Source organism: Prionailurus bengalensis, chromosome B4 (assembly GCF_016509475.1).
Source record: "Prionailurus bengalensis isolate Pbe53 chromosome B4, Fcat_Pben_1.1_paternal_pri, whole genome shotgun sequence".
Classification (NCBI taxonomy): Eukaryota; Metazoa; Chordata; class Mammalia; order Carnivora; family Felidae; genus Prionailurus; species Prionailurus bengalensis.
The window spans coordinates 127668630-127693084 of NC_057358.1; the positions used below are offsets into that span (position 1 = coordinate 127668630).

Sequence of the window (24455 nt, forward strand, 5' to 3'; positions counted from 1 at the left end):
AGGCTGGGCAGTCAGGCTTTCTCAGGGAGACGATGCTTGAACAGTGATAGGAGTGGTGATGACATCGTCATTTAACCCTGCCTGCCCATCCTCTAATACTCCCCAAGGCTTTAAAAGCCAACTTCTCAATCCAGCTGCTTACTCCTGAAGTTACCCCCAGGCCAGCTCATGCCCATGGTCAGGGAAAGCGTCCCTCCCCTAAGGTATGGCTTCTGCTCTAGTGATCCATACAACACACCAGCCTCTCCATCCCAGGACAGGAGAGGGACATTTGAGTGCTGGGGCTTCACACACTGTCATGTAATTGTCCCCTGGGGAAGCAGAAGAACAAATTCTCTGCACATTCCAAAAAAGCACCCAGAGAGGGTAATTAACTCATCTAAGGTAACACAGGTGGCAGAACTGAGATTAGAAGAACACCAGTGTTGTGGGTTTCCATCAAGTGCTTACATTCTTATTTCTTGGTGCCACCTTCATTATACTACTAAGGGGCTAATAGTTAGCCTTGAGTCTTGGTTCCTTCTCTTGAAATACACCATCTTTCCACTATTTTCTAAAGTAGATGTCCATGGGGGAAGGTTGTGCATACTTACCCTAAAACAGGGATTTCAGAGTTAGACCTTAGTGACATCGATTCCTATGGGATAACCTTGGGCAAGTGACTTAACCTCCTGAGCTTCAGTTTTTGCATCTGGAAGATGAGGACAATGACGTCTGGCTTTCTGGGTTGTTGTAAAGATCTACTATCTCGACAGATATTTATTAGACACTGATCTAGGTGTTATAGATACAGAACTGGACAAAATAGATGAGGGCTCTGCCCTCAAGGACCTTCCATTCTAGTTGAAAATGCAGTGAAAACACATAAAAACAAACAAGGGTTTTCCAGATAGTGATAAGTACTGAAAAAAAAATCTGAAAAGTTTTCACGATGGGAGCCGGGAGTGACTGGGGATGGGTGTGCTACTGAAGCTATGGCAGAAGTCTCTGAGAAGCTGACAAACATTTAAGCTGGAAGCTGAATAAGAAGAAAGCGGTGTTGGCAAGACATGAGGAAGGTCTAGGGAAGGGTCTAGGGCAGCCCTGGAGAAGGGAGTGAGATCAGCTTGGTGAAAGCATGTTCCCAGCGTGATAGGAACACGGTAAGCTTGAGGGAGAGCGGGGGATAAACGGCTGTGACGGCAGGGACTGTAGCACACTGAGCGTGCAAGGGTGAGGCATTTAGAATTCATTTTAAATGCACTAGGGATCTTTTAAGCACAAGAGTGACATGATCTGATTTTGTGTGTGTGTGAAGGCAGATAATGTATGCAATGTTGTTAGTGCAGGACCTGGCACAGTGTAGACATTTAAGAAAGGAAAGCCTTATCATTGTTTATCATTCCTAGGCAGCACCACTAATCATTATGGACTTCTAGAAGGTGGGTGTCCAGTGAATATCTTCATTCTAGAGGCAGTGCACCTGGATGCACCTGCCAAGGGGAGGGGGAGAGTAGTGGGAGCTACTCCTAAGTGCTTGACTTCCTCCCTCCTCCCTGCCACCCTCTCCACCCCAAGGCAGATGCCAGCCACCTCTGCCAAGCCAAGGGGCAGCCAGGGTAGGATCACTGGGCCCCCCTCCATCTGGCTCTAGCTGCAGGCTTCCGAGCCGCCTTCACGTTGCTGTAAAAATGCAAAGCATTCCAGCCATTTTAATTACTGGGCGTTGCATAAGCCAGCAACCGGTTCACACAAAGGAACAACAGACAAAAAATGATTTTTCAACATGCCTTCAGCCTCTCCCCTCCTTTCCCCCTGAAATTGCCTCCAATCACTGGCTCCCAGGCCTTGAAAAGCACTCCAGGTATGTGCAATCTCTTTCAGAGTTTGTTGATGTGACATCAAGATCTTTTTTTTTTTTCTCCTAAATACTTGAGGCAGAAGCAGTTCCAGCTACCTTCAAGTGCTTTGGAAAGTTACTGGTCATATCCCTACTGACACACTGAGACTGTCATAGGGGCTCCATATCACACACACTGAGAACTTCATTGTAAAACACAGTTCAGTGTGTGGTGGGTCTGTCTGGGCACCAAGTAGGGGGCTTTTAGTTTTGGAAATTCCAAAATGGTCTCATTATAAGGTACTCCAAGGCATGAACCCCAAACAGAATACTCCACTGATGCTTGGATATGGAGAACTTCTTAAAAGTTTGTAATGTGATTAGAGAAGCTCCCAAGTTTCCTAATGCTGACTTCAATTTTTTATTATTTATTGTTTTTCAAATTTTTTTTAATGTTTATTCACTTTGACAGAGACAGAGAGACAGAGCATGAATGGGGGAGGGGTACAGCAAGGGAGACACAGAATCTGAAGCAGGCTCCAGACTATAACCTATCAGCAGCACAGAGCCTGACGCGGGTCTCAAGCTCACAAACTGTGAGCTCACAACCCGAGTGAAAGTTGGGTGCTTAACCACCCAGGTGCCTCCCTAATTTTGACTTTTAGTGATCTTTTTTGGCACTACTGAACTCTTTCTTTCCTCAAAATTTAATCTAACAGTTTACTGAGGACCTACTGAATGTCAGGCATTGTGGTAAGTGCTCAGAAAACTCAATTAGCCTCTGTCATTAGCTCACTTTCTGAAGAGGGAAAATGCTACAGAAACAGACAACCTAATGTAGTGTGGTAACTATCAAGTCAGAGCTCACCCAGCTTGGGTGGAAGGAAAAGCTACGTGTAGGAGACGATACCTCCTAATAACGTTGTCTTAATATTAATACTGACAGTGGCCATGCATTGATGGCTGACTCTATGCCAGGCATTCTGCTAAATCCTTTTCATGTATCGTCTTGTTTGCTCCTCACAACTTTGTGAGATATGCTAATGTACTAATGCTGTCATTACTTTATTAGATAAGAAAATTGAGGCTTGGGAAGATCACTTGTCCAAGATCTCAGTCGAGAAATGGCAGTGGCATGTAGGTGAGTATTTACCACCTAGCTGTCCAGGAGAAGAAGCCTGATTGGTGCCATCTCCTGAATGCTGTGATATAAATACTCCCATTATGGCCAACGTTAAGTTACCAGTGTGACGTCACTGAGTGCAGAGTTGGGAAGAACGAGTAGCAGCACACCATGATACAACACCCCCCCCCCCCCCACACACACACAGACACAATAGCTGGAAAGACCCTCAAGACCACAGGTGAGAATATGATGTAATGAAGTCACTAGGAAGTGATGAGTTCCACGTATTCATTACCACATTATTAATACAATTTGATTATATGTTAAAATAATTAAATTCTTAATAATGGCTGTGTTTAATAATGGACTCGAAAATTCCTAGAAAACCTAACAACCAGGCGCTCATAGGCCAGTGTGAGCCAGCTCCAGCAGGCCGGCATCAGAAGCCCTCTCTTTACCCCTCTGTATAAGTAAGAGGCAGCCAGGTGAGAGGAAGAAAGGCACTCCAGGGCAAGGAAACAGCATGGACAAAGACCTACGACACAGACATGAGAATTGAGCAACAATACCATTTAGTGTTTACAAAATGTTTCTGACCGTCCATCAGAGTCCAGAAAGGTGGTGAGAAGCACAGAGTCTAACACTGAACTTCGGATTCTGGTTCCACCACTTACTAATTGTGTGGTCTTGGCCAAGTTACTGAACCTCTCTGTGCCTCAGCTTTCCTTTCTGTAAAATGGGCATGATAATAACAGCCCCTGTGTTGTACAGTTGGCACAATTAAATAGATTTATATCCCTAAAGTACATAGAACAGGGCCTGGCACGTAAGAAGTGCTCAATGTTAGTTATTGCTTAATCCTTGAAAATACCTCTGCAAATTAGATGTTTGTCTTCCCTTTTTAGAGAATAACTATAAGCTAGAGAGAAACTTAGTAGATGGACAAGATGGGACTTGAAAAAGGGGTCTGATTCACTAGCTTCAGTGCTCTTCCTGAGGGCTGGAAATCACACTGAACCTATTGAGTATTACACTCCAGGAGGGCCCGCAAGGTGCTCGCTGCCCTCACTGAGTCTTTCCTCCGATAGGGGCCACATCTGATTCATGTTCTCACATTCCTTGATCTGAGGGCACAAGGTGTTCTGGGAAAGAAGACCCACTGGTGACAGGCATGGGCATCTGCCTTTTGCATCCTTGTTACTTTCTGCGAGCTCCCCTTCTCCGGGATGAGGGAGGCTAGCAGGGTGGTTGAGAGCATGGGCTCTGGCATCAAACCCAGCACTGCAGCATGTTGACCATGTCATCCTGGGCAAGTTACATAAGCTCTCTGCATCTTTGTTTCCAAATCCGAAGAAAACATGGATGGTGAGGATAATTCCATCTACCTCACAGTTTTTGTATGAATTAATATATGCAACCTGCTTAAGATAACATCTGGCACCTAGTAGCTATAAGAATTAACAATTATTATCAATGTTTTGTTTTGTTTTCCTCTTCCTTTTACCCCATCCCTTCTTTGGGTATTACTTACATGGTCAAAGGGGATAAGGGATTATGTTCATCCTTAATCAACACAGATCGTTAGACTATAGGCTGCTGGAAGGTAGAGGCCTCATTCACCTCTATACCTATAGGGCCACACCCTGGTACATACAGGTTCTCAGTGAGAATTTATTATGTGCCAGGCACTGAGCCAAGTGCCTCACTCACCATACCTTTGATCCTTAAGAAAATCCAATGAGGTATGAACCTCTCCTCCATTTTACCACTAGACATCTGAGGCTCAGAGAAGATAAGAAACTTGTTCAAGGTCATAGTGAAAAAGTGAAGGATTAAAACCCAGTTTTACTGATGTCACAGGTCTTGGTCCTTGACCCCTTTGTCAGTCTCCTTCCAAAATACTCCACTGGGAAGTTTTGAGGGATCATAAAGTCCAACCCCTTGGTTTTACATTTGAAGAAAAGGGGTTCATTGGTTTACTCATGGTCACCCAGATATTTTGTGTTGCAGAACTAGAAGAAAAACCTGGCACATTGACTCAATCTCATGCTTGAAATTTCAAGAGGAAACGAAGCCATATTCAATAGCTGTTAAAAATGTACTGATCAGTATTCTATCAGCTTGCTTCTGGATTGTGGGCCCTTTCTTTGTAATACAAATGTAATGCTCCTGTGGCATCCATCCAAATCCTGAGTAAGGAAGGGCACACCTACGCTCCCAGAAATTGCCTGCTCTCTGATAGCTCCTGCCTTCTCTCCACTGCTAACCAGGAAAAACAAGGGATGCATCTCACCTGCCTGCTGATAAAGCTCCCGCTCTGGTCCTTGGTGGGAGGTCCTGTGACTCCCTCTGTTTGGTTCCAACAATGATCAAGAGCTCTGAGCCCTCAAAGAGAACCCAAGGGACAAAGAGGAAATCACTAGCACTTCCAATATCCTGATGACCCTAAGGGTATAGTGACTTTCAATCTCCAGAAATACTAATGGTTTTGAAAGAGATATCTGGGTCTGAACCACATCTCTGCTTCTTCCTTGCTTGAAAGAAATTAGACGTGCAATTTAACTTCTCTGAGTCTCAGATTTCTTTCCTTTTACCTTTTGACCCCTCTTACCCATTTTCCCATCCCCCAATATCTATGTGCCATTACCTGTACCTATGAGCTGTTTTGTTTCGTTTTGTTTGTTTGTTTTTAACTTCCACATATAAGAGAGATCATATGGTTAGGTGTCTTTCTCTGACTTGTGTCACTCAGCATAATACCCTCAAGGTCCATTCGTGTTGTCGCAAATGGCAAGATTTCTTTCTTGTTTACAGCTGAATAATATTCCATCATATATATACACCACAATTAATTTATCCATTCATCCCTCATTGGATACTTAGGTCATTTACACATCTTGACTATTGTAAATAATGTGGCAATGAACATAGGCGTGCATATTTTTTTTTAGTTAATGTTTTTGCCTTAGTTTTCTTAACTATAAAACAGACATAAAATAAAATAGTACCTATTATTAAGGGTTGTGAAGATTGAAGACAATACTTGATTGGAAATTAATTGTACATGGTTGGTACACAACTAATGTGAGTCCCTTTCCCTTTTTCTTGTCTTAGAAATCTTTTTCAGCTTACCAACTCAAGGTTGATGTGTGTTACAGGGCAGGGAAATAATTGTTTACATTAAATTAGAGAAGCCTAGATTGATGGGAGGACGATGAAGTACTAAAGAGTCTGATTTCTTGTCTCGCCTTTGCCAATAATCCCACGTGATCATATAAAAGCCCACCTCTTTGGGCCTTTTTCTATATCTGTAAAACAAGAGGGTTGGATTTGGTGACCTACAGTTCTCTCCTAGCTCTTACCATGATATGGGTTCTCAGACATCCTTCCCACTCCCTCGTTGGGTTACCCAGTGCTACGACCTCCTGGCACCCTTGATCCTCCTGTTGTAGTTTGTACCAGCCACTACTGTTTTCATGTCTTTCTCTCCCACCAGACTGGGAACTCCTTGAGGGCACTCCTTGCTCACTGTCAGATCTCTAGTGCCTACCATGTAGCAGTGGACGCTTAGTCAATATCTGGGGGAATATCTGAAGGAAGCAGGGATGGAAGGGGACAATCTTGTTCCTTTCTTCCAAAGAACTGATAATCACACTGGGACAAACAAGTTGTGAGGCAAATAGAGGCTGTTGGTGGAGCAATGATAATGAAGAGTCCACCCACAACTTGGAAAGAAGGCTATCTGTCTACTGAGCTCTGAAGCCATAAATTCACACACCACACAAGTGCTTGGCCATCTGTGGTAGCAAATAAACACACAGTAAAGGAAGCATTCAAAATCTAGAACCCAGACTAGTTGACCTGAAGGTAATCATTGGTGGTGACTGTAATCTAAAACACAGAAACCAAATGGATTATAATATTCCCAGTGAAGAAAAAAGTCTGGGTGAAAGAAGAGAAGAGTGGCCTGTTTGGAGCAGAGAAATGGGAAGACCGAAGAGTCCAAAGTTGGCAGTGTATATCCGGCATTGCTATGAGAGGGGCTCTTGCTAGTGACTGTGAGCAACATTACTCTCTTAGAAAAGCCTTTGCCTCGGTTAGGAGAGTTCTACAGCATTTCAACTGAAAGACTTTACTTATGACGACCTCAGTCCCTGTATTCTGACTCCATATACACCAAAGCAACATTCTGATGAGAAACTAGCCTCACACAAAGTTCTCTATGGTTCTAAGGAGGAAAACATGGGGGGCACATTGATATAAATGTGCTAACCTATGTCACAATTAATATTTCATTGGAAGCAAAGACAATGGAATTGTGACCGGCTTACTGGTCTCTTATGAATCATAGTATCCCTGGGACTGATCAAGTCTGGGAACTGAATCTAATTGAGTTTCTGTATTTAAGAAGCTACATTCCAGAACCTCTGTAATGGTAAGTTTGTAAAGGAAATATTCTGATCACCTCCCTCTTTGTTTCCCTGACATTCAATGGTTAGTTTATTCTTTCAATATTTATTAAGTGCTTATGCAGATTCTGTGCTAGGTTTTTGAGAGAAAGACATATTAACCACTAGGGGCAACAGAGTGTGGGAAGCATTGGGTAAATCTGGGAAAGGAATGAGGGAGGAGAGGCCAAGGAGGGGTGGTCAATTCTGTTCAGGAAGAGAGACTCAGAAAAACATCCATGAGGTGGTGACTCTAGTTGAATCCTGAAAGATAAGAGAATCCTTACAGAAGAGATGGAGAAGGGTGGAGGAAAACATTAGTGGAAGGTGGATTCCAGGCAAAGAGCATAGTGTGAATAAGCTCAGAGGCAGGAAATGGATAGCTGGAACTTCATGTTGGGTTGGAAGATGGGAATGAGGGCATAGGTTTGGAGAGATAAGCTAGCAGGGTCTGCTGTTGCAATCACACTGTGTTCTACAGGAATGGTTTTCCACTCTGGGGCCCTGGGAAGAGCCAGATCACAGCAGAGGGCCTTGTATGCCTTTCTTTTGGAGTTTAAGCCATGGAAACGAATAATCATTTTAAGCAAAGGACATCATGATTTCAGATTTATATTAGAAAAACTTTACACAAGCAGCAGGGCATAAGTTGCATTTGACAGAGAAAGACTCTAGAGAGGGTGACCAATTATGCGACTATTGAAGTTGTCAGGAAAGAATCTATATAGGCCTGATCCAAGGCAGAAATGGTGGGCATGGGGAGAAAGAGAGGGTAAGAAGAGATATGTGGAGTGAGAATTTATAGGACTTGGTTAAAGGTGGTGCCCTTAGCAGGGATGGGTACCACTATAGCAGGGGAAAGACAGTGAAGTCTGAGGAGGTGACGGGACCTCCAAATGAAATTATCCAAGGGGGAAGCTGGATATAGACTGGAACTCAGAGGGATATTGCTGCTTGCAGTGTCCACTCCTGTGCACACAGCAGAGTGGTAGCTAAAACCAGGGGGGAGAGTTAGCCAGGGAGACCGTGGAGGCTAAAAGGGAAGGGAAGGCAGCCAGGGACAGAAAATTGGGAAACACCTACATTGTAGTGACAAGAAGAGTCCAAAGGGTCTGCCAAGAAGACTGAGAAAGGTACAGTTGGAGAGGTGGAAATCGAAAACCCAGAGAGACTGGAGTCTCAGCAGCCAAGTTTGAAGAAGGATGTGGTCAATGGCATCAAATGCTCTTTGGATCCTCCCCGCCACACAGGATGGGTCGTTTTCAGTTCTAGCAGGTTCTGCTGAGGAGAGCTCAAGTGCCTTTCCAGAAATTGAATCTCCAGCCCCGTCGGACAGAAGACTGGCCATACGTCCACCCCATTCCCTCCAAGCCGTGAGAGAACCCGGCAGAGACACTCACATGCGTCTTCTCTGTGAAGCTGCACATGCAACCTTCAAAGGAAACCACAAAGGAGCTACTCATTTTTAAAGGAAAAACACACGAACTCCACTGGCATAAGGAAGACATTAAGACAGGGTCGAGGAGGAGAAGGTCTCCCTCCACTTAATATTACCTTTCACAGAAATAATTGACCGAGCAAGCACATAGTCATTTCAAAAAAATAAAAAATAATTTTTAAATGCAAGAGCTAGAATATTAACTCTGTTCCCCAGCTCTCACCACCAGAAAACATGGGGCACAAAATGTCTCTATAGCACACATGTGTTTTCTGGTTTAAAAATCCCTGGAGTAGCTGGGGGTGGAAAGAAATGTGAAAAGCTGAGGATTCAGGTGAATGCAGTCAGAGACTCTTACTGAGGGGGTCTTCGCTCCATGACAGGACTAGTGGGGAGCGAGGGTAAGAGGCGCTGTGCAACTTTACTGCCGTGAAATTGGCTCCAGATGGAAATAAGAAAAGGTGTTTACTCCCGGCCGGTGCCAGACACAGAGAACCAGAAGTGCTTACCATCTCAGGTTCATAATTCCCAGTGCTGGGCAGCAACCCCACTGAGGGTCTGGCCAGGGCTTATGGTGATGGGTGGACCAGGGCTGTCTGTTGCTTGGAAAAGGCTATTTTGAATGTAATGACTTTCAGATGAGGTCTGTGGGTTTGGGGGAAGGCACTGTGCCTAGGGTCTAGAGGGGAAAGGGAAGGGAAGAAAAGAGGTGTTTCCCATTGAGGCAACAGAAACGACACATGTCTTGTCAGCACCTTCTCCCGGTTTAATTTTCAGAGGCTAGCTTTGCCCCGAGAGAGTGGGATCGTGGCATTGTCTGCTGTGTTCCCAGATCTTCCCGATCTCTCCAAACCCATGATTCACAAGTATGTAGCTTTCTGAGAGCACATCTCCCTTGGGTTGACATGTGGTCAGCTCAGGGGTGGAGGAGCAGGGCAGCTGCAGACCCAGACGGGATGCTGACTGACAGCTTTGTGGCCCCCTTGCAGACGGGAGGGGTTAGCTTCACCCACTCAAAGTGGGTGACTAGGGTGGAACTGCCTCCCCCGCCTTCTCAGAGACTGGCAGAGACTGCGGGCTTATGGAATGGGTGTTCTCTGGCCTACAGCGCCCCCTAGCACTGGCCGGAGGGATAGGGCTCTGTGAACTCTCCAAGGAGCTACCACCTGCCTATCTGAAAAGTGGGAAGGGGTTGGTGGGCCAAGCATTTTGACTCATTCAACCAATACTTGCTGACGTCTTGGTTACTAACACTGTCTTCAAGGGGCTTCCTCTATTCTGGAAGGGAAACAGATGGTAAACAATCACACTGTAGTCAGCTAAGTGGTGTGAAAGAAAGCACAGGGTGCTGTGGGGATACACTGCACTTGATTGATGAAGACTGGGGAGAGGAGATTACAGAAGGCTTTCTGGAGGAGGTGACATTTCAACTGCAACAGTGGTTCAATGAATTTTGAAAATAAGGTATAGAGACAATAAGAGACATGTTTCCTGACCTTTTCATGCTTAACATCTAAGAGGTAAACAGACAGATAAACAAGTAGTTTACACGGGGCCCTGTCAGAAACAAGAGCTTTGGTCTCTCCTATGCCTTCACCATCACCATCTTTGTTTTCAGCCTGAGTCTTGAAGGAGAGCACAGAATAGGAACTCAATAAGTGTTGACTGAGAGATCGATGGTTGTGCTTCAGTCTTGGGCACATTTGATTTGTCTCAAACCTGTTTAAATGGCAAGATCTATCTTCCCTTCCTTGTCCTTGAGAGTTTCCCAAGAGATCTTAGACTTTTTGAGCCAAGGGGGACCTTGGGGACCATTAAGTTACAGATCTCATCCAATAAACACACAAATTGAGGTCTGGACAGGTGACGTGACTTGTCCACACACACACCTGTCCTTCTGTAGTGACTTTTGGAACCAATCTCACATCATTTGCTTTTTTTTTCTTCCACCCAGCCTCTCTTTGTCCCCCAGAAATAAAGTTTCATGCATTTCTTTGCAGTAATATGTTTGGAATGTTTTCAAAAAGTATTAAATAATAATACAGAAAGGGGAAAAAATAAACACACAAGACATAAACCTCTGGGGAGAACAGAGCGGTATGCATTCTGATTGGCTCAGAGATGATTATTATCATAATAGAGAACCATTTAGCCAGTGCACGTGGCAGGAGGAATTCTCCACATGTTACAGACTGTGCAAAGAGTCTCTGAGACTCTGAAAGAAACTCATCTACAGATCTGAAATGCAGATTCAGGACCACGAGTGGTTGGAGTTTCGAATGACTAGGGTGTAAGCATTAGGTCATGTGCTGCAGATTGGGGGAACTGAGACCCATGAGTGTGTGGGAGAGAGCCAGGTAAGGAATTAGGCAGCTGCAACCCAATTCTGGCTGTGCCACTAGCTGACCGTGATAGGTTGGGCGGTTTTTTCACCTGTCTGAATCACCTTACCTTCCCCACCTATAAAATTAGGATGGATAGTCTCTTGGGTCCTTTTATAGGACCTCTAAATGTCTGTGAGAGACTTCTCATAGATTCCAGCATCCTGTAACTTGATATAAAGGGGGTGGACGTGGACCCACCTTCCCTGGAAAAGTTCCAGGAAAGGGGATATCAGGTAAGCTTGGTAAGTTTGAGGATAGGCCAGAGAGATTTCGAGACTTCTGCAGTTCTTTCAAGGTTTACATATCTATCACTGTTCTTTGCTGTCAAGAGAAAGTAGGTGAGCCGGTATGGTCATTGTTACCACCAGCCGCAGGTCCACTCCATCTAGCTTATAAAACAGTCTTGAAAAAGTAATTCTTACATATTATTATGTAGGTCTATGGACACCATGATATCCAGATTGATGCCTGTGAGGTCTGCTTGCTGACGGGGCTGACCCTAGCAGTAAGGCACCTCTTCCTCGGGGAGAGGACTGAGCTGAATTCTCATGGGTGGGCTGAGGGGAGTCCCCTGGAGTTCGACATTATGGGCAACTTCCTGACTGAAAGGGAAGCTGAACTCCAAAGGCTGTGTGAACCAGCTTAGGATAGGGAGCAGGAGGAAATAAACCAAAAGGCAATTTCATTACCTTTCAGCTGGAAAAACAATCAGATTACTCCTGGTGCTTACATAATTAAGTAGCTGCCATAATCAAATGCTTCAGATTCTTCCTATAAGGAACCTACTGCTTGAAGTTCAACCAACGTTACCTGCCTGATACTCGTGTTTGAGGGAAGCCTTCCCTTGGAGGAAATATTGGCATTTTGGACAAAACCGTAAAGTGACAAGAAAAAAAAAGAGAAGAGAGGGCCTTTATCACATAAGATGCTTATCCAAAGTGGACTTGGTCTGGAAAGGCTTCTAAAACCTTCCACATGACTGGCATCATGCAAGGTTAAGTAAAACTCTCAAATCCCACCAAGTATGCCCTTATCCAACCTGGATCCTTGGAGTGGACTCTGGAGTGTCCATTGCTCCAGACTCAATGGGCTGCTGGCCATACCCCCACCCAAGTCTCCTGGGACCCTACTGTGTTCAGAGGGCTAAAAAACAGTGTGGCCAAATATCTCAGGTCTCAAAATATTTTAGTGTGCTTGGGGGAAATGATACAATTATATTCCATGAAACTGTAAGCCAAGTGCTGAGGTAAACATTGAAAGAGGGCAAAGATCTATCTGGGCCAGACCATGGCTAGAGGTAAGGTGGGAAGGGGCTTAAAAGCTGGGGAGGGGATAAGGCAGAAAAATGTAGAAAACTCGATTCCTTCTTTATAGCTACAATTCTTAAGGGGGGGGGGGATGAAGGAGTTTAAAAAATGTTCTTGGAAATACCATTTTCAGTGAAATTTTCTGCTTCTGTCATCCCAATATCACTTCTCTGAGTGTAATAGGGTTTCTGAGAAAGAAGTTGAACTTGCATTTCTGAGGAGTATTCCCGGTCCTTATTTTGTTCCAAGTTTTCAGCATTTCTATAGCCAAAACATTCAAGTGTCTTTCTAAACAGAATGAGTTAGGAGAGAAAGGGAGAGAGGGAGCACGAAGAGAAAGATAGAAGACTCCAGCTGCAAAAGGGCATCTGCGTGGTGACAGCTAGTTACTGTTGAAGTCCAGGGAAATCAAGCAACTCCAGGGAAGTTCATTTCTTTTGGTGCAAATGAATGAACTGAGTTCCTGGCTGGTTGCCAAGTCATGCCACCGTTCTGTGCCAGTTTCCTCATCTGGAAAATGTCAATAATACTTTGTGCTTTTCCTATCTAAAAGAAATTTTGTGAGATATAATGAGGTGTGGCATGGAAAATATAAGGCAGAATCAAGATGTTACTCAATAATCAGGATAGTTATAGTATTAGTTACCGGCAATTATCCATTACAGCTAGTAGTCTAGGATCCTGGATAGCTCTCCAGAATCTGGTGTTACTGCAGGGTGGGATCAGTTCACCCCCAAATTCCTTTCTGAAGGATGGAGACTTGTCTGGCCTTGGTGGGGTTACCATTCCTCCTGCCCTTTCTACTCACTGCTTTTCAAATAAACTCAGGGCCTTTGCACTTGCTGTTCTCCCTGACTGGTGTTCTCTCCTCCCAGATTTCCACAGGAGTTCCTCCCACTCCTTTTTCCCTGCTCACATCTCAGCTAGAACGTCACCTCCTTAGAGATACCTTCTCTTACTGGCACATAGAAAGCGGTGCCCTCCCCAGTGATTTCTAACCCATTACTAAGTTTTGTTTCTTCATGGTACTATCACCATAGAACATTACCCAATGCATTCGTGAATTCACTGATGCATTGCCTGCAACTTTCATGCAAGCAAGGAATCTGTTTTGTTCATTACAACATCCAGAACAGTGTTTGTTGAATGCCTTCACGGTTTACTCTGGGTGAGCCTGGAGAAACCACAGTCCATTATAGCCAGCTCCAAAGGGCAGATGGCTTCCTCACATCCAGGAAAGTCGGGGGTGGGGGCGTAGGTCGTCAGCTGGCTCTTTCCCCTCTGACCCTGCTCTCTCCAGAGAAGGCGGAGAATTTGGCCTTTTTCCTTAGCCTTTCCACCAGGCGCAGTCAGGGTCTCCAAGGCCAGGACCGCCTCTGACCCGAGGACGGGTTGGTGGCAGTCGACCGTGGTTTGGATCAGAAGTGCGCAGAGAGAAGGGTGGGTGTGTGGTCAGGGTACCAGAGAGATGGGACACGCGAACGCCGCTCCGGGGGCCCCTCCGCGAAGCGTAGGTCCCGAGCGCGTTCCGGTTCACCCACTCCTGTGCCCACAGCCGCATTATTCCCTATAAGGATCTGAACGGTCCGGGGCGGCCCCGCCCCGTCGGCCCGCGCCCCCGGCCCCGCCCCCTTCGGAGGGCCGATGAGGTAATGCGGCTCTGCCATTGGTCGGTGGGGGCGGGCCCCGCGTGCCCGAGAGGGGGTGCCCGGGGGACCCGCGCTATATCACTCGGCCTCCCGGCAGCGGCGCAGAGCGGGCAGCGGGCGGGCGCTCAGACGGCTTCTCCTCCTTCTGCTCCGCCCCAGCTCCTGCTCCTTCGCGGAGAGATCGCCGGCCCGCAGAGTCGTGCGCCAGCTCCGAGGCAGCCTCGCTGCACCCCATCCCGTGCGGTGGGCACTCCGAGGGCAGCGCGCCCGAGGTCAAATTGCCCCGCACGGCCGGGCAGGCGAGCTCGGGCTGCAGCGGCCCCTCCAGCGGCGCGCGCTTCAACTTTGGAGAGGCGAGCAGCAGCCTCAGCAGCGGCAGCGGCGATGACTCCCTGGCTCGGGCTAGTAGTGCTCCTGGGCAGCTGGAGCCTGGGGCACTGGGGCGCCGAGGCGTGCACATGCTCGCCCAGCCACCCCCAGGACGCCTTCTGCAACTCTGACATCGGTAAGCGCTCCGGGTGTCCCCGCCAGAGCCCTCGCGGTGCCCGCTCTCGCGCTGCAGTCCTGACCCCGGCGCAGCTCCGGGTGGCATGGCGAGCCCGGCTCCTTTTCTCTGCCTCAGCTTGGGGTGGGGTGGCAAAACCCAGTTTCTTCGGTCGGAGGACCTGGCATGGCTGAAGGCGCAGATGCCCTACAGAGAAAACCCGCGGTGGCTGAGGGAACCCCTTGCAGCCTTTGCTCTCCTGTTGGTCCTTTTGACATCTGGAACATTTCCCTTTTCACTATCACGAGAGGCAGTGCTGGGGGAGAAGGGTGGGAAAGGATTCCTAAAACTTGGAATGCCAACCAACTAAAGTATTGGGATGTTCAATAGTTTGAAAAAAAGTTGCCAGCCATGTGCACAAAGTTGCAGGAGAATCTTGAAGTTTCCTGAGTTTGCATTTTCTCCTGCACCCATGAAGTTCATTCCTTTCACTGAGACCCAACGCAGTCTCCCACTTCCCAAGCAACTGCTAACCGAGCTTCTTGGACTGCCAAGTTTGAGTGGATTTAAGGGGGGGAAATGAGAAGAAAGCTGTGGGGTTGACCCTTCCCTGGAGGAACTGTATTTGAGAGTGTTGATAGCAAGCAGGAGGCGGCGTGTGTGAGGGATCACTTATCACATAGCTGTGAGAATTCACAGGAAGGCTATTTTTTTTCCCCCTTGACTGTGTGTGGGGAGGGGGAGAAGGAGCAGGGGGAAACAGATTTGTCACCAAAAGAAGAAAGATGCCAAGGGTCACATCATGGTGATGATTCCAAACTGGAGTTAGTGTCTTGGTTAGAGACTCAGTAAGAAGTAGAACCAGTTTCTATCCAGGGCCTTTCGAGTGTCCTGGGAGAACTTGTTTGGGAGTGTTTTGGGACACTTGTGTTTGGATGGCCAGAGGTGGAGTAGCAGCTGGAAAACATCTCTCCTCTCCTTTCTAGCTCATAAAGCATGCAAGTCCAGTGGCCCCTGCTGTGTGTGTGTGTGTGTGTGTGTGTGTGTGTGTGTGTGTGTCTGTGTGTGTACTTGGGCTGGGATGGGGTGGGGCACAGTCTAGCTGCCCTCTGCCTGTGTCGATTCAGAGGTGAAGAATGGAGCGTGTGTGTTTTAAGTCATAAAGAAGAAGGAAAATTTTCCACTGGGTCCTGGGTGAGGGCCTCCACAAGTGTGCTGCAGGGGCGGAGGGGGAGGAGACAGGAGCCTGGCAAGGGAGGCAGCTAGAGTTGGGAGGGGCACTGCTGGTGGGCCCCGCTGAGCCTAGGAGAAGTCAGGGAGGTGGCTGTGGTGACCAGAAGGTCAGTCCAGTTGGCAGGCGAGGGTGTTTATGTGACCTGGGGTCACCCTTGTTAGAGTTTCCTGGGGCCCATGCTGTGCACCCTTCCCATTCCCCGGGGAATCTGGCTGGCCCCTTGGTTTCTGGATTGCCTGAAGGATTCTTTTGGGCTGCCTGAGACCTGGAAGGTTTTCCTCTTTCTCCTCTGACCGCCCCCACCCAAATTCCACTTGGCCTGTCCCTCCTCCATCCTCACCCCTTTGGTGACATTCCCACCTGGGTAGTGTTGGAAGCCACTCTTGCTGCTGCTGGTGGGGTCTGGTTTGGGTTAGTGAGGAGTCCAGGAGGCTGACAGGTGGAGTCAGGGCGTCCTCTTCTGCTTAACAATGGTTTGGGTGTGTTCACTTGGATTTTTTGGTGTGCAGGGAGAGGGGAACCTCATGCCTCCCCCTTGCCCTTGGCTTTTGGGTTTTCACCCTGCAAGTTCACCAGAAAACAGTGGAAAGAGCAGCAAGGAGACCCTGCTTTTAATGGCTGCACTGATGGACTCTGTTTATTGTTTAGATTTCCTGCTGTGGGTCCGGGCTGATGCAGAAAGTTTCTTGTGATTCCTCTGGATTTCTTCAAGAAATCTCCTCCCTCAAAAAACTGCCCAGAGAAAAGGCTAAGTTGCCAGGAAGTACCCACATACCAGAACATTGTGGTAGCAAAAATAAAAAAGAAACAAAAAATCTTCGATATGCTGGCACCACTCCAAATCGTCCTGCCTAGCTTTGGTGCACTGCACTAGTGGTGGGGATGAGATAATGCTTTTAAAAATGGGAGGTGTGGATGTGGGCTGCTTGCTTGTTGACCTCCACTGCCTTACACTACTCTGCCGGTGTCCAGTAGGTGGCTCCCAGTTTTTTCTTGCTTGTGGCCTTTCTGGTTTCCAGTCTGGGTTGCAGCTCTGCCTGTCCTCTCAGTGAAGGAGATGTGTAGAAGCTCCCCATCCTTCTTGACCCTTACGACCCCACTAATCAACGCTGTAGCCCATTAAAGACGCTCAAGCCAGACCACCAGCTTCCTCTTCCAGAACCTTCCTGGCTGTTTTCTCTTTGTGGCCGGCTGCCATGTTGCCGGGCAAAGGGCGCCGCACGCCTGACTTGGCCCTGTCTAAAGAACCCCCCATGGTCTTCCCTCTCTTTTCTCCTCATCCACAGGTGTCTCTTTTTGCCTTTCTCCCCCCAAACCCTGGGGATTGGCACTGCTTTCTGGGTGGGGAGGAGTTAAAAGGTGTTTCTATGGCAACTCCAGGCCCTGCACCCTAGTGAAGTGTTTAGGAGAAGAATAAACTACATGCTGGCTTATAAAACATACTGTGGGGGAAAGAAAAGGACTTGGCAGCAGCCAGGATGTCTGTGGCCCCCTCCCCACCAGTCATTGCCCCTGAAACTCCTGACAAAACCTTGACTCTGGAGGAGGGAGAGGAGGGGGCTGGGAATGAAGAAGGCAGCCTTGGCTGGCTAGATCCTGCTCCAGCAGCTCGGTCCAGCTCAGGAAGGGGCAGGCAGTGCCAAGAGCCTTCTGAAAATTGGTGTGTGTGTGTGTGTGTGTGTGTGTGTGTGTATGTGTGTGTGTGTGTGTGTGTGTGTGTGTGTGTGTGTGGTTTCTGCAGGAGGCGGGCAATAGAGAGAGAGAATTTTGCTTCAGAATGCCAAGCCCTTCTCTCTAGCCTCCTTTGCATAGAGGAATGGGGCTGTGCCATAGAGTGTTGGGGGCCTGCCTCCTGAGACTGTTGGGAATTCAAGAGTGAGGCTCAGCTTGGGGGCCCGCTGCCAGCCCTGGAGGACAGTCTCTGGATATCTCCAAATTGTTTTGACAGGGACCAATGCCAGCAGATTCTTTTGGTATCAGATCTGAGGTTGTGGTTTTAGAAAAGAAGCCATTTTCAAAGAAGCCAGATCTATTCTCTCTCTCTCTCTCTCTCTCTCTCTCTCTCTCTCTCTCTCACACACACACACACACACACACACACACACAATTACACTCCTCACTGGGCTTTGTGACCTAAGGAAAATAAAAAGGTTCAGACTTCAGAGAGGAGCCAGCCACTTGGGGAGAGGACCTAGGCTTTCTGAATCTCGGGAACTCTAGAAAGAGGAGAACTGCACTACATAGGAAGGAAGAGACATCTCCCAGACCCCTACTAGGTGCAAGCACTTCACAGATCCTGTGTCTTTCATCCACCCAGCAACCTTAAGAGTAGGTATCACACCCATTTTTTCAGATGGAAAACATCAAGTCTGGGAAAGGTTGTGCTTGTCCAAAGTCACCCAGTTACTAAATGCTAAGGCTAATTCCTTCTTAGTCATGCAGTTCTTCAAAACCTTTTCAAATTTCATTTACTCTTGATATGCTAAGGCAAAAGACCCTTCCTTGGACTGAAGTGGAATGAAGGGTTAATATTTGAAGAATGCTTTACTTATTAATTTGGGGAAGTTGTCATTAAAAGTATGTCATATAATTTCACTCATATATGGAATTTAAGAAACCAAACAGATGAACATAAGGGAATGGAAGGAAAAATAAGATAAAAACAGAGAGGGAGGCAAGCCATAAGAGACTCTTAAAGACAGAGAATAAACTGAGGGTTGCTGCAGGGGAGGTGGGTGGGGGATGGGCTAAATGCGTGATGGGTACTAAGGAGGGCACTTGTTGGGATGAGCACTGGGTGTCATATGTAAGTGATGAATCACTGGGTTCTACTCCTGAAACCAGTACAATACTGTGTTTTAACTAACTTGAATTTAAATAATTTTTTAAAAAAGAGAGAAAAGTTAAAAAAAAAGTATGAAGAGAGCCAGAATGACCTGAGGTTTTAAGTAAACATCATCTTCTAGGAGGGAGAAATTATTATTATTACTGTTGTTATTGTTATTATTGTTATCATTTTAGGGCATAAATAGAGAAAAATAAAGAAAAATTTCTAATGTTCTTTGGCTATGAAAGAGACCCTCAAAACCACAAGTCAAGGTAAAGTAATGACTCAGTTTATCACCCTGAGACCCAGGAGAAGTAAAGCTAATGGAGACCAGTCATCTTGGGCTTTACGACCCTTCCTCTTCTAGATGGGATGAGTTGGGGCTGCCCAGGATGAGGTGCCCACTCTATGTAGATGGCTGGTGTGGTGGCAGGAACACCAGAGACTGGGTCCTGGCTGGCTGGAGAAGGTGCCTCTCCCACGGTTCTGTGTCCCTTTCACAGTCCCTGGATAGATAAGGCTAGAAAAGTGGCCACAGAAGTGGCTTGGGTGGAGGGACTTTTGTTTGTTTTGCAGGAACAGCAGGAACTATTCAGCTCCACTGCTGAATGGCACATTCCAACAGGTTCATTAATTAAAAACAAAAACAACAACACAATTCTCCATTGCATTTGGCTTTTACCATTCGAGCCAGTATGGACAAGGAGGCCCCTTCTTCTAGCCTTTGTCATCGTCACCTCCTGGGTGGCCTTGAGAGGCAGCCTGGGGTGGTAGAAAGGCCTTGCGGCGGGCAGAGCTGGGTTTAAATCCTTCCTCTGGGGCTTGTTGGTGGTGTGCACTTAGGCATGTTATTGGACGTCTTTAAGCTTTGGTTTCCTCATTTATAAAAGGGGAATAATAATTTGCAACACCTTGGCCTTTTAATTTTTTTCTCCACATTTTAAAAGTCACAAGTATTATGTAAATACATTCTACACCCATGTATGTATGTATCTGTGTGTACATGTGTATCCCTCCATCTATCCATCGTCCATTCATTGCCAGTCATCCATCCATATCTATCTATCTATCTATCTATCTATCTAATCATCTATCATCTGTCTAAAATTATATAAGGGTAACATCCTTTTTGAGCACTTTCTCTCATTCTAGCTTCTCTGGATCTTTTCCTCCTGATGCATTTACATATGTAGGTACCCAAGGAAAATGTATAGTAGTTTTTCCCTTAGACACAGGAACAGTAGAATACCATAAATAGTGGAATATTGCATATAGCATTCTGCTTGTTGTAACCGAACAATATGTATTAGGTCTTGTTCTCAGCAAATATACATATAGATCTGCTTCATTCTATGTATAGTATTCCAAGGGATTGCAATTAATTATAATTAAAAAGCTAACAAGGGGCGCCTGGGTGGCGCAGTCGGTTAAGCGTCCGACTTCAGCCAGGTCACGATCTCGCGGTCCGGGAGTTCGAGCCCCGCGTCAGGCTCTGGGCTGATGGCTCAGAGCCTGGAGCCTGTTTCCGATTCTGTGTCTCCCTCTCTCTCTGCCCCTCCCCCATTCATGCTCTGTCTCTCTCTGTCTCCAAAAAAATAAACGTTGAAAAAAAAAATTAAAAAAAAAAAAAAAAAAGCTAACAAGCATAGAGTGGTTACTGTATGCTGGGCACCATTCTAAGGAGGTAACGTGCATTAACTCATTTAATTCTCTCGATAATCCTATGAGGCAGGTGTGCTATTCTGTCATCTCCATTTTATGGATGAGGAAACTGAGGCTTAGAAAAATTAGGTAACTTGTTCAAGATAGTAGCAAAGCCTGTATTTAAAATCCAGCAGCCTGGCTCTAAAGTATAATCAACTACTATACTATATGCTAATTGCCTTATATTATATCATTTGTCATACTATATGTTATATATTACTATATACTATCATATTACTATAATATATATCCCTGTAGGATGTATTTGTTTGGCCATTTCCCTATTGACAGATGTCTAGGTTTCTAACAATGTTTAAAACAATTTTTTTACATTATTTTTGAGAGAATGAGACACAGCATGAGTGGGAAAGGGACAGTGAGAGAGGGAGACAGAATCAGAAGTGGGCTCCAGGCTTTGAGCTCTCAGCACAGAGCCTGACGTGGAGCTCAAACTCATGAGCGGGGAGATCTTGACCTGAGCTGAAAGTCGGACGCTTAACCAACTGAGCCACCCAGGTGCCCCTCTAACAACTTTTCATGTTTACAAAAAGCACTGCAATAGATAGTTGTCTCATTCTCTTGTTCACGTGTGCAAATATTTCTTCATGGCAGATGTGCAACTGGAATTCTTGGACATAGGTAGGTGCATTTTACATTTTAACAGCACCTGCCAGTTTGCCCTCCAGAGTGGCTTTGTTCACATGGTTCTTTTCAGATGTGCAACACGAAGGGATAGAAGAACTATTACAGCCTTGTGCTGGAGAGACTTCATGCTTCTCTCAAATGGCAACACAGTTTATCATTTTTAGTGATTGTCTGAGGTTTTCCTTTTTGCTTATCCTTTTGTCCCTCTGAAAGGGAGCGAAACTAGGGCCACTTGGACCAAGTTGATGGGAGCATTTTTATAGGGAGAGAAGGGCTTAAGTGCCCCCAAAAGCCATGGCTCTTGACTTGTTTCAGGTTGGGAGTCATTCAGTTGAAGATGGTTTTATTTTTTTGGTTTCACAGTAAGCAAGGGGCCTTTCATCACATTAAGTTGCTTGGCTTTGGGGTTTGTCATGAGCTCAGGTCTAGACACATGTGGCTGTATGTTGAAGACACGTGCTGCCTCAAAGATGTCCCCTCGTTGCCTGGCCCTGGCCAGACTCATGGTGACAGTGAGAGAACTCCTCCCTTTGTGTCGCCCTACTGCCCTTGCTGGTGCATTTGGATGGCGCGTGGCTGGGAATGGATGGACTGCGGAGAGGCAAGCATGGTGGGTTCTAGTCAAGAAACATGTTGGGGTCAGTATGGGAGCTTGAAGTGCTGATTTAAGAGACAGTTTCACTGTCTTGCTTAAAACCCTTCATTGAACTCTTGGGATGAAGTGTCATAAATGTTTCCAAAGAGGGCCAGTCTTACCCCTGCCTCCCTCTTCGTCACCCTCTCACCACGCCCTTCTAGCTCCTGCTGTTCAGATTCTGTCTGAGTCTTGCCCCATGCTGTCCCCTCAGCTTTGAACACCTTCAATAACTTCCCGTTCTTGAGGTCTCATTTGGTCCCATTTCCCTGCCCACTCCCTAGCACTGGTGCAAAATAGTCACACCTTGCCCAAATTGTGAACATGCTGAAAACACCATCTTTAGTAAAAATCAAATTCTCCAAAGCTGCATGGGAAATTCCCAGAGTGAGTCATTCTTGAGCTGGGAGAGACCTAAGGGCTGTGTACCACCCAGAGGGACACATCTAACCCCTATGAGAGGGGAAGGACCTGTTGGGCTGTCTGCACTACTTGCTAAGTCCAGTCCCATCTTCTGACCATGGTGCTCCATCATGCTTCCAGAGGAAAAAAAGCTTGGAGACTCTAAATGTCACTTCAGAAGAGGATCACCAAAAATGACAACTACCTTTCCCTGAGAGGTATGTATTATGCTCCAGGCACTGCACCAAAATCCTTGCGTGTGTATCCGTCACCCTGTGAGGTGGATACCACCCATCCCAGCTGCCTGGGGAGCGATCTGATGCTAGAGGCATGAAATTGCTTGTCCAAGATCATACCTCTAAGAAATGGAGTCTATGCAAAAGTTGTATTCTGAATCGGTGTAGACCAAGGGCCAGGACTCCTTTGCCTTGGAGCTTCTCCTTTTGCAGCTTCCTCCACATGGGTTTTTTGGACTCCCTGCTGCCAGGGTTCCCCTCGGGATGCTTCTCTTTGGTTTTCTTCCATAGCCAGCCTCGCCAGCTCTGTCCTCCCCTGCTGCCCCCGATTTTATTGCCGTATGGTCCTAACAAAACCAAGCCTCAGACCCTATGTCTGATCCCTTGGCCAGTGCTCCTTCCACTGAACCAGCGATTCCAGCCTTGTCAATGCCAAGGACTATTTTTATTGCCTTTCCCTCCATGGATTCCATGTTTGGATAAATTAACCATCCCATTTTTGTGTGTCAATTATTTTTCCACAAAAACCAGTTAAAAGATATTTATAATGGCCGATGCTAGCCAGTCATTTTTCTGACATAATTAGCTAACACACAAACTAATTGCAGCCCAAAGCAAAGAAACCTGGTGTCTTCTTAAGCCTGAGAAGCTTTCTTATTGGATGATTTATTGTATGATTTGGGTTGGCTTACTGAAGTGCTAAAAATAGCTCATGGACCATAGCAGATCACTATTCTTCACTCTTCTGAGAGTGGTTCTTTAACTTTACACCACTTTACCATCCCTTCTCCACGTGGGCAGGCCCATGCATTCACTACCCTTACCATCTTCCTGGTTACCCACAGTGCTAGGAGTGGGCTGGAAGAGCTGGCAGGTCACTAGCACGTCCTGGGTGAGTTGTATACCTTCTCAGAGGTTACATGGGTTCAGGGATCTGTTTTCCTATGTTAATCTCTGACAGGCTGGAGTAGACCAGTATGTATTGATTCTAGCTAAAGGGACTCATTAAATAGTGTTTGACAGGAGGTTACAAGGTGTCCATCTCAGCCGTGGTGGAACTAAGAGGATGTTTTGCTCGGTGGCTAAAATATTAATGTCTGGAGGAGGGAAGGGGACCTAAAGAACCTCTCCTGATGCACTTATAGCCATCTGTGAGCCCCAGATGGTTTGGCTGCCACAGAAAGAATGGTCCATGTGGCCCAACACCCAGTTCTGATTTATGTGCATGTAAACCTTATCCCCTAACAGTGGCATTCACGGCACAGAGAGGAGAGACGCTAAGTATTCCCAGGCCTGTGGCCACCTGGCTTTTTGTGGGGGTGGGGAAGCGAAGGAAAGCTGTGAGATTTGTCCTCAGAAAGCCCAAGGTAAAGTTCAGCCAGTGGAAAAACAGAACCCTTGAATGACAGGGGGTGGATGGGCAGCGGGGCGGGGGATGGAGGGAGAGGAAATTCTGAGCAGACCAGAACCATTCTGGAACCAGAGACCTTAAATAGTGCATGACAATTATTCCCTCCCCTCTTTCTCTCCTCCCATCTTTGATCTGTCTCAGAATGAGGGTGTTAGGCATCAGATAGCCCAGTTGCTTGCAGAGAAGGATGGTTTCATTCAGAAATTCAGGGCTTCTATAATCCCCCAGATTAAAACGTGGGAAGGTGAGCCTGGAAGCCCGAGTCAGACTTCATGAGGACATGGTTTTGTGACTTGAAGGATCACCAGTGTTTGGCTGATCCTTGTGGTTCAGAAGTTAGGAGGGATTCCCTTTTGACCTAGACTTGATCACCATGAATAGACTCATAGCCTTTAAGATTTGGAAACATAGTAGCTCTTGTGAGCTCTGCTGTTCCTGAGCTTGGGTAAATTCTCTGGCCTCAATTTCCTCATGAGGGGGAATAATAGTACCACACTGGGTTGGTAAATAGTGAAATAATTCAAGGAGAATGTTTAGCACAGACTAAAAACTCAATAAATATTGACTTTTAGTTATACTGTTGTTATATTATATGGCAGAATGCATGTTCTCACTTAATTTTGGTATGGAAAATGGGGCTCGGAGAGATGAGATGTTTTTTGGGGTCACATACAGAGAGCTGAGTTTCAAAACCATGGTTGTTTGGC

At 46.4% G+C, this 24455-nt stretch overlaps 2 protein-coding genes across 2 annotated transcripts in view; one reads left to right on the plus strand and one right to left on the minus strand.

Moving 5' to 3' along the window:
* The window catches only part of SYN3 (synapsin III), a 465413-nt gene that overhangs the window by 231843 nt on the left and 209115 nt on the right, over window positions 1–24455 (minus strand).
* TIMP3 (TIMP metallopeptidase inhibitor 3) overlaps window positions 14196–24455 on the plus strand; it is a 59269-nt gene continuing 49009 nt past the window's right edge. Inside the window, exon 1 of the mRNA XM_043562451.1 lies at window positions 14196–14676. Within this exon, the coding sequence (XP_043418386.1) occupies window positions 14556–14676 (121 nt within the window). The 5' untranslated portion in view covers window positions 14196–14555. The remainder of the gene's footprint in view (window positions 14677–24455) is intronic.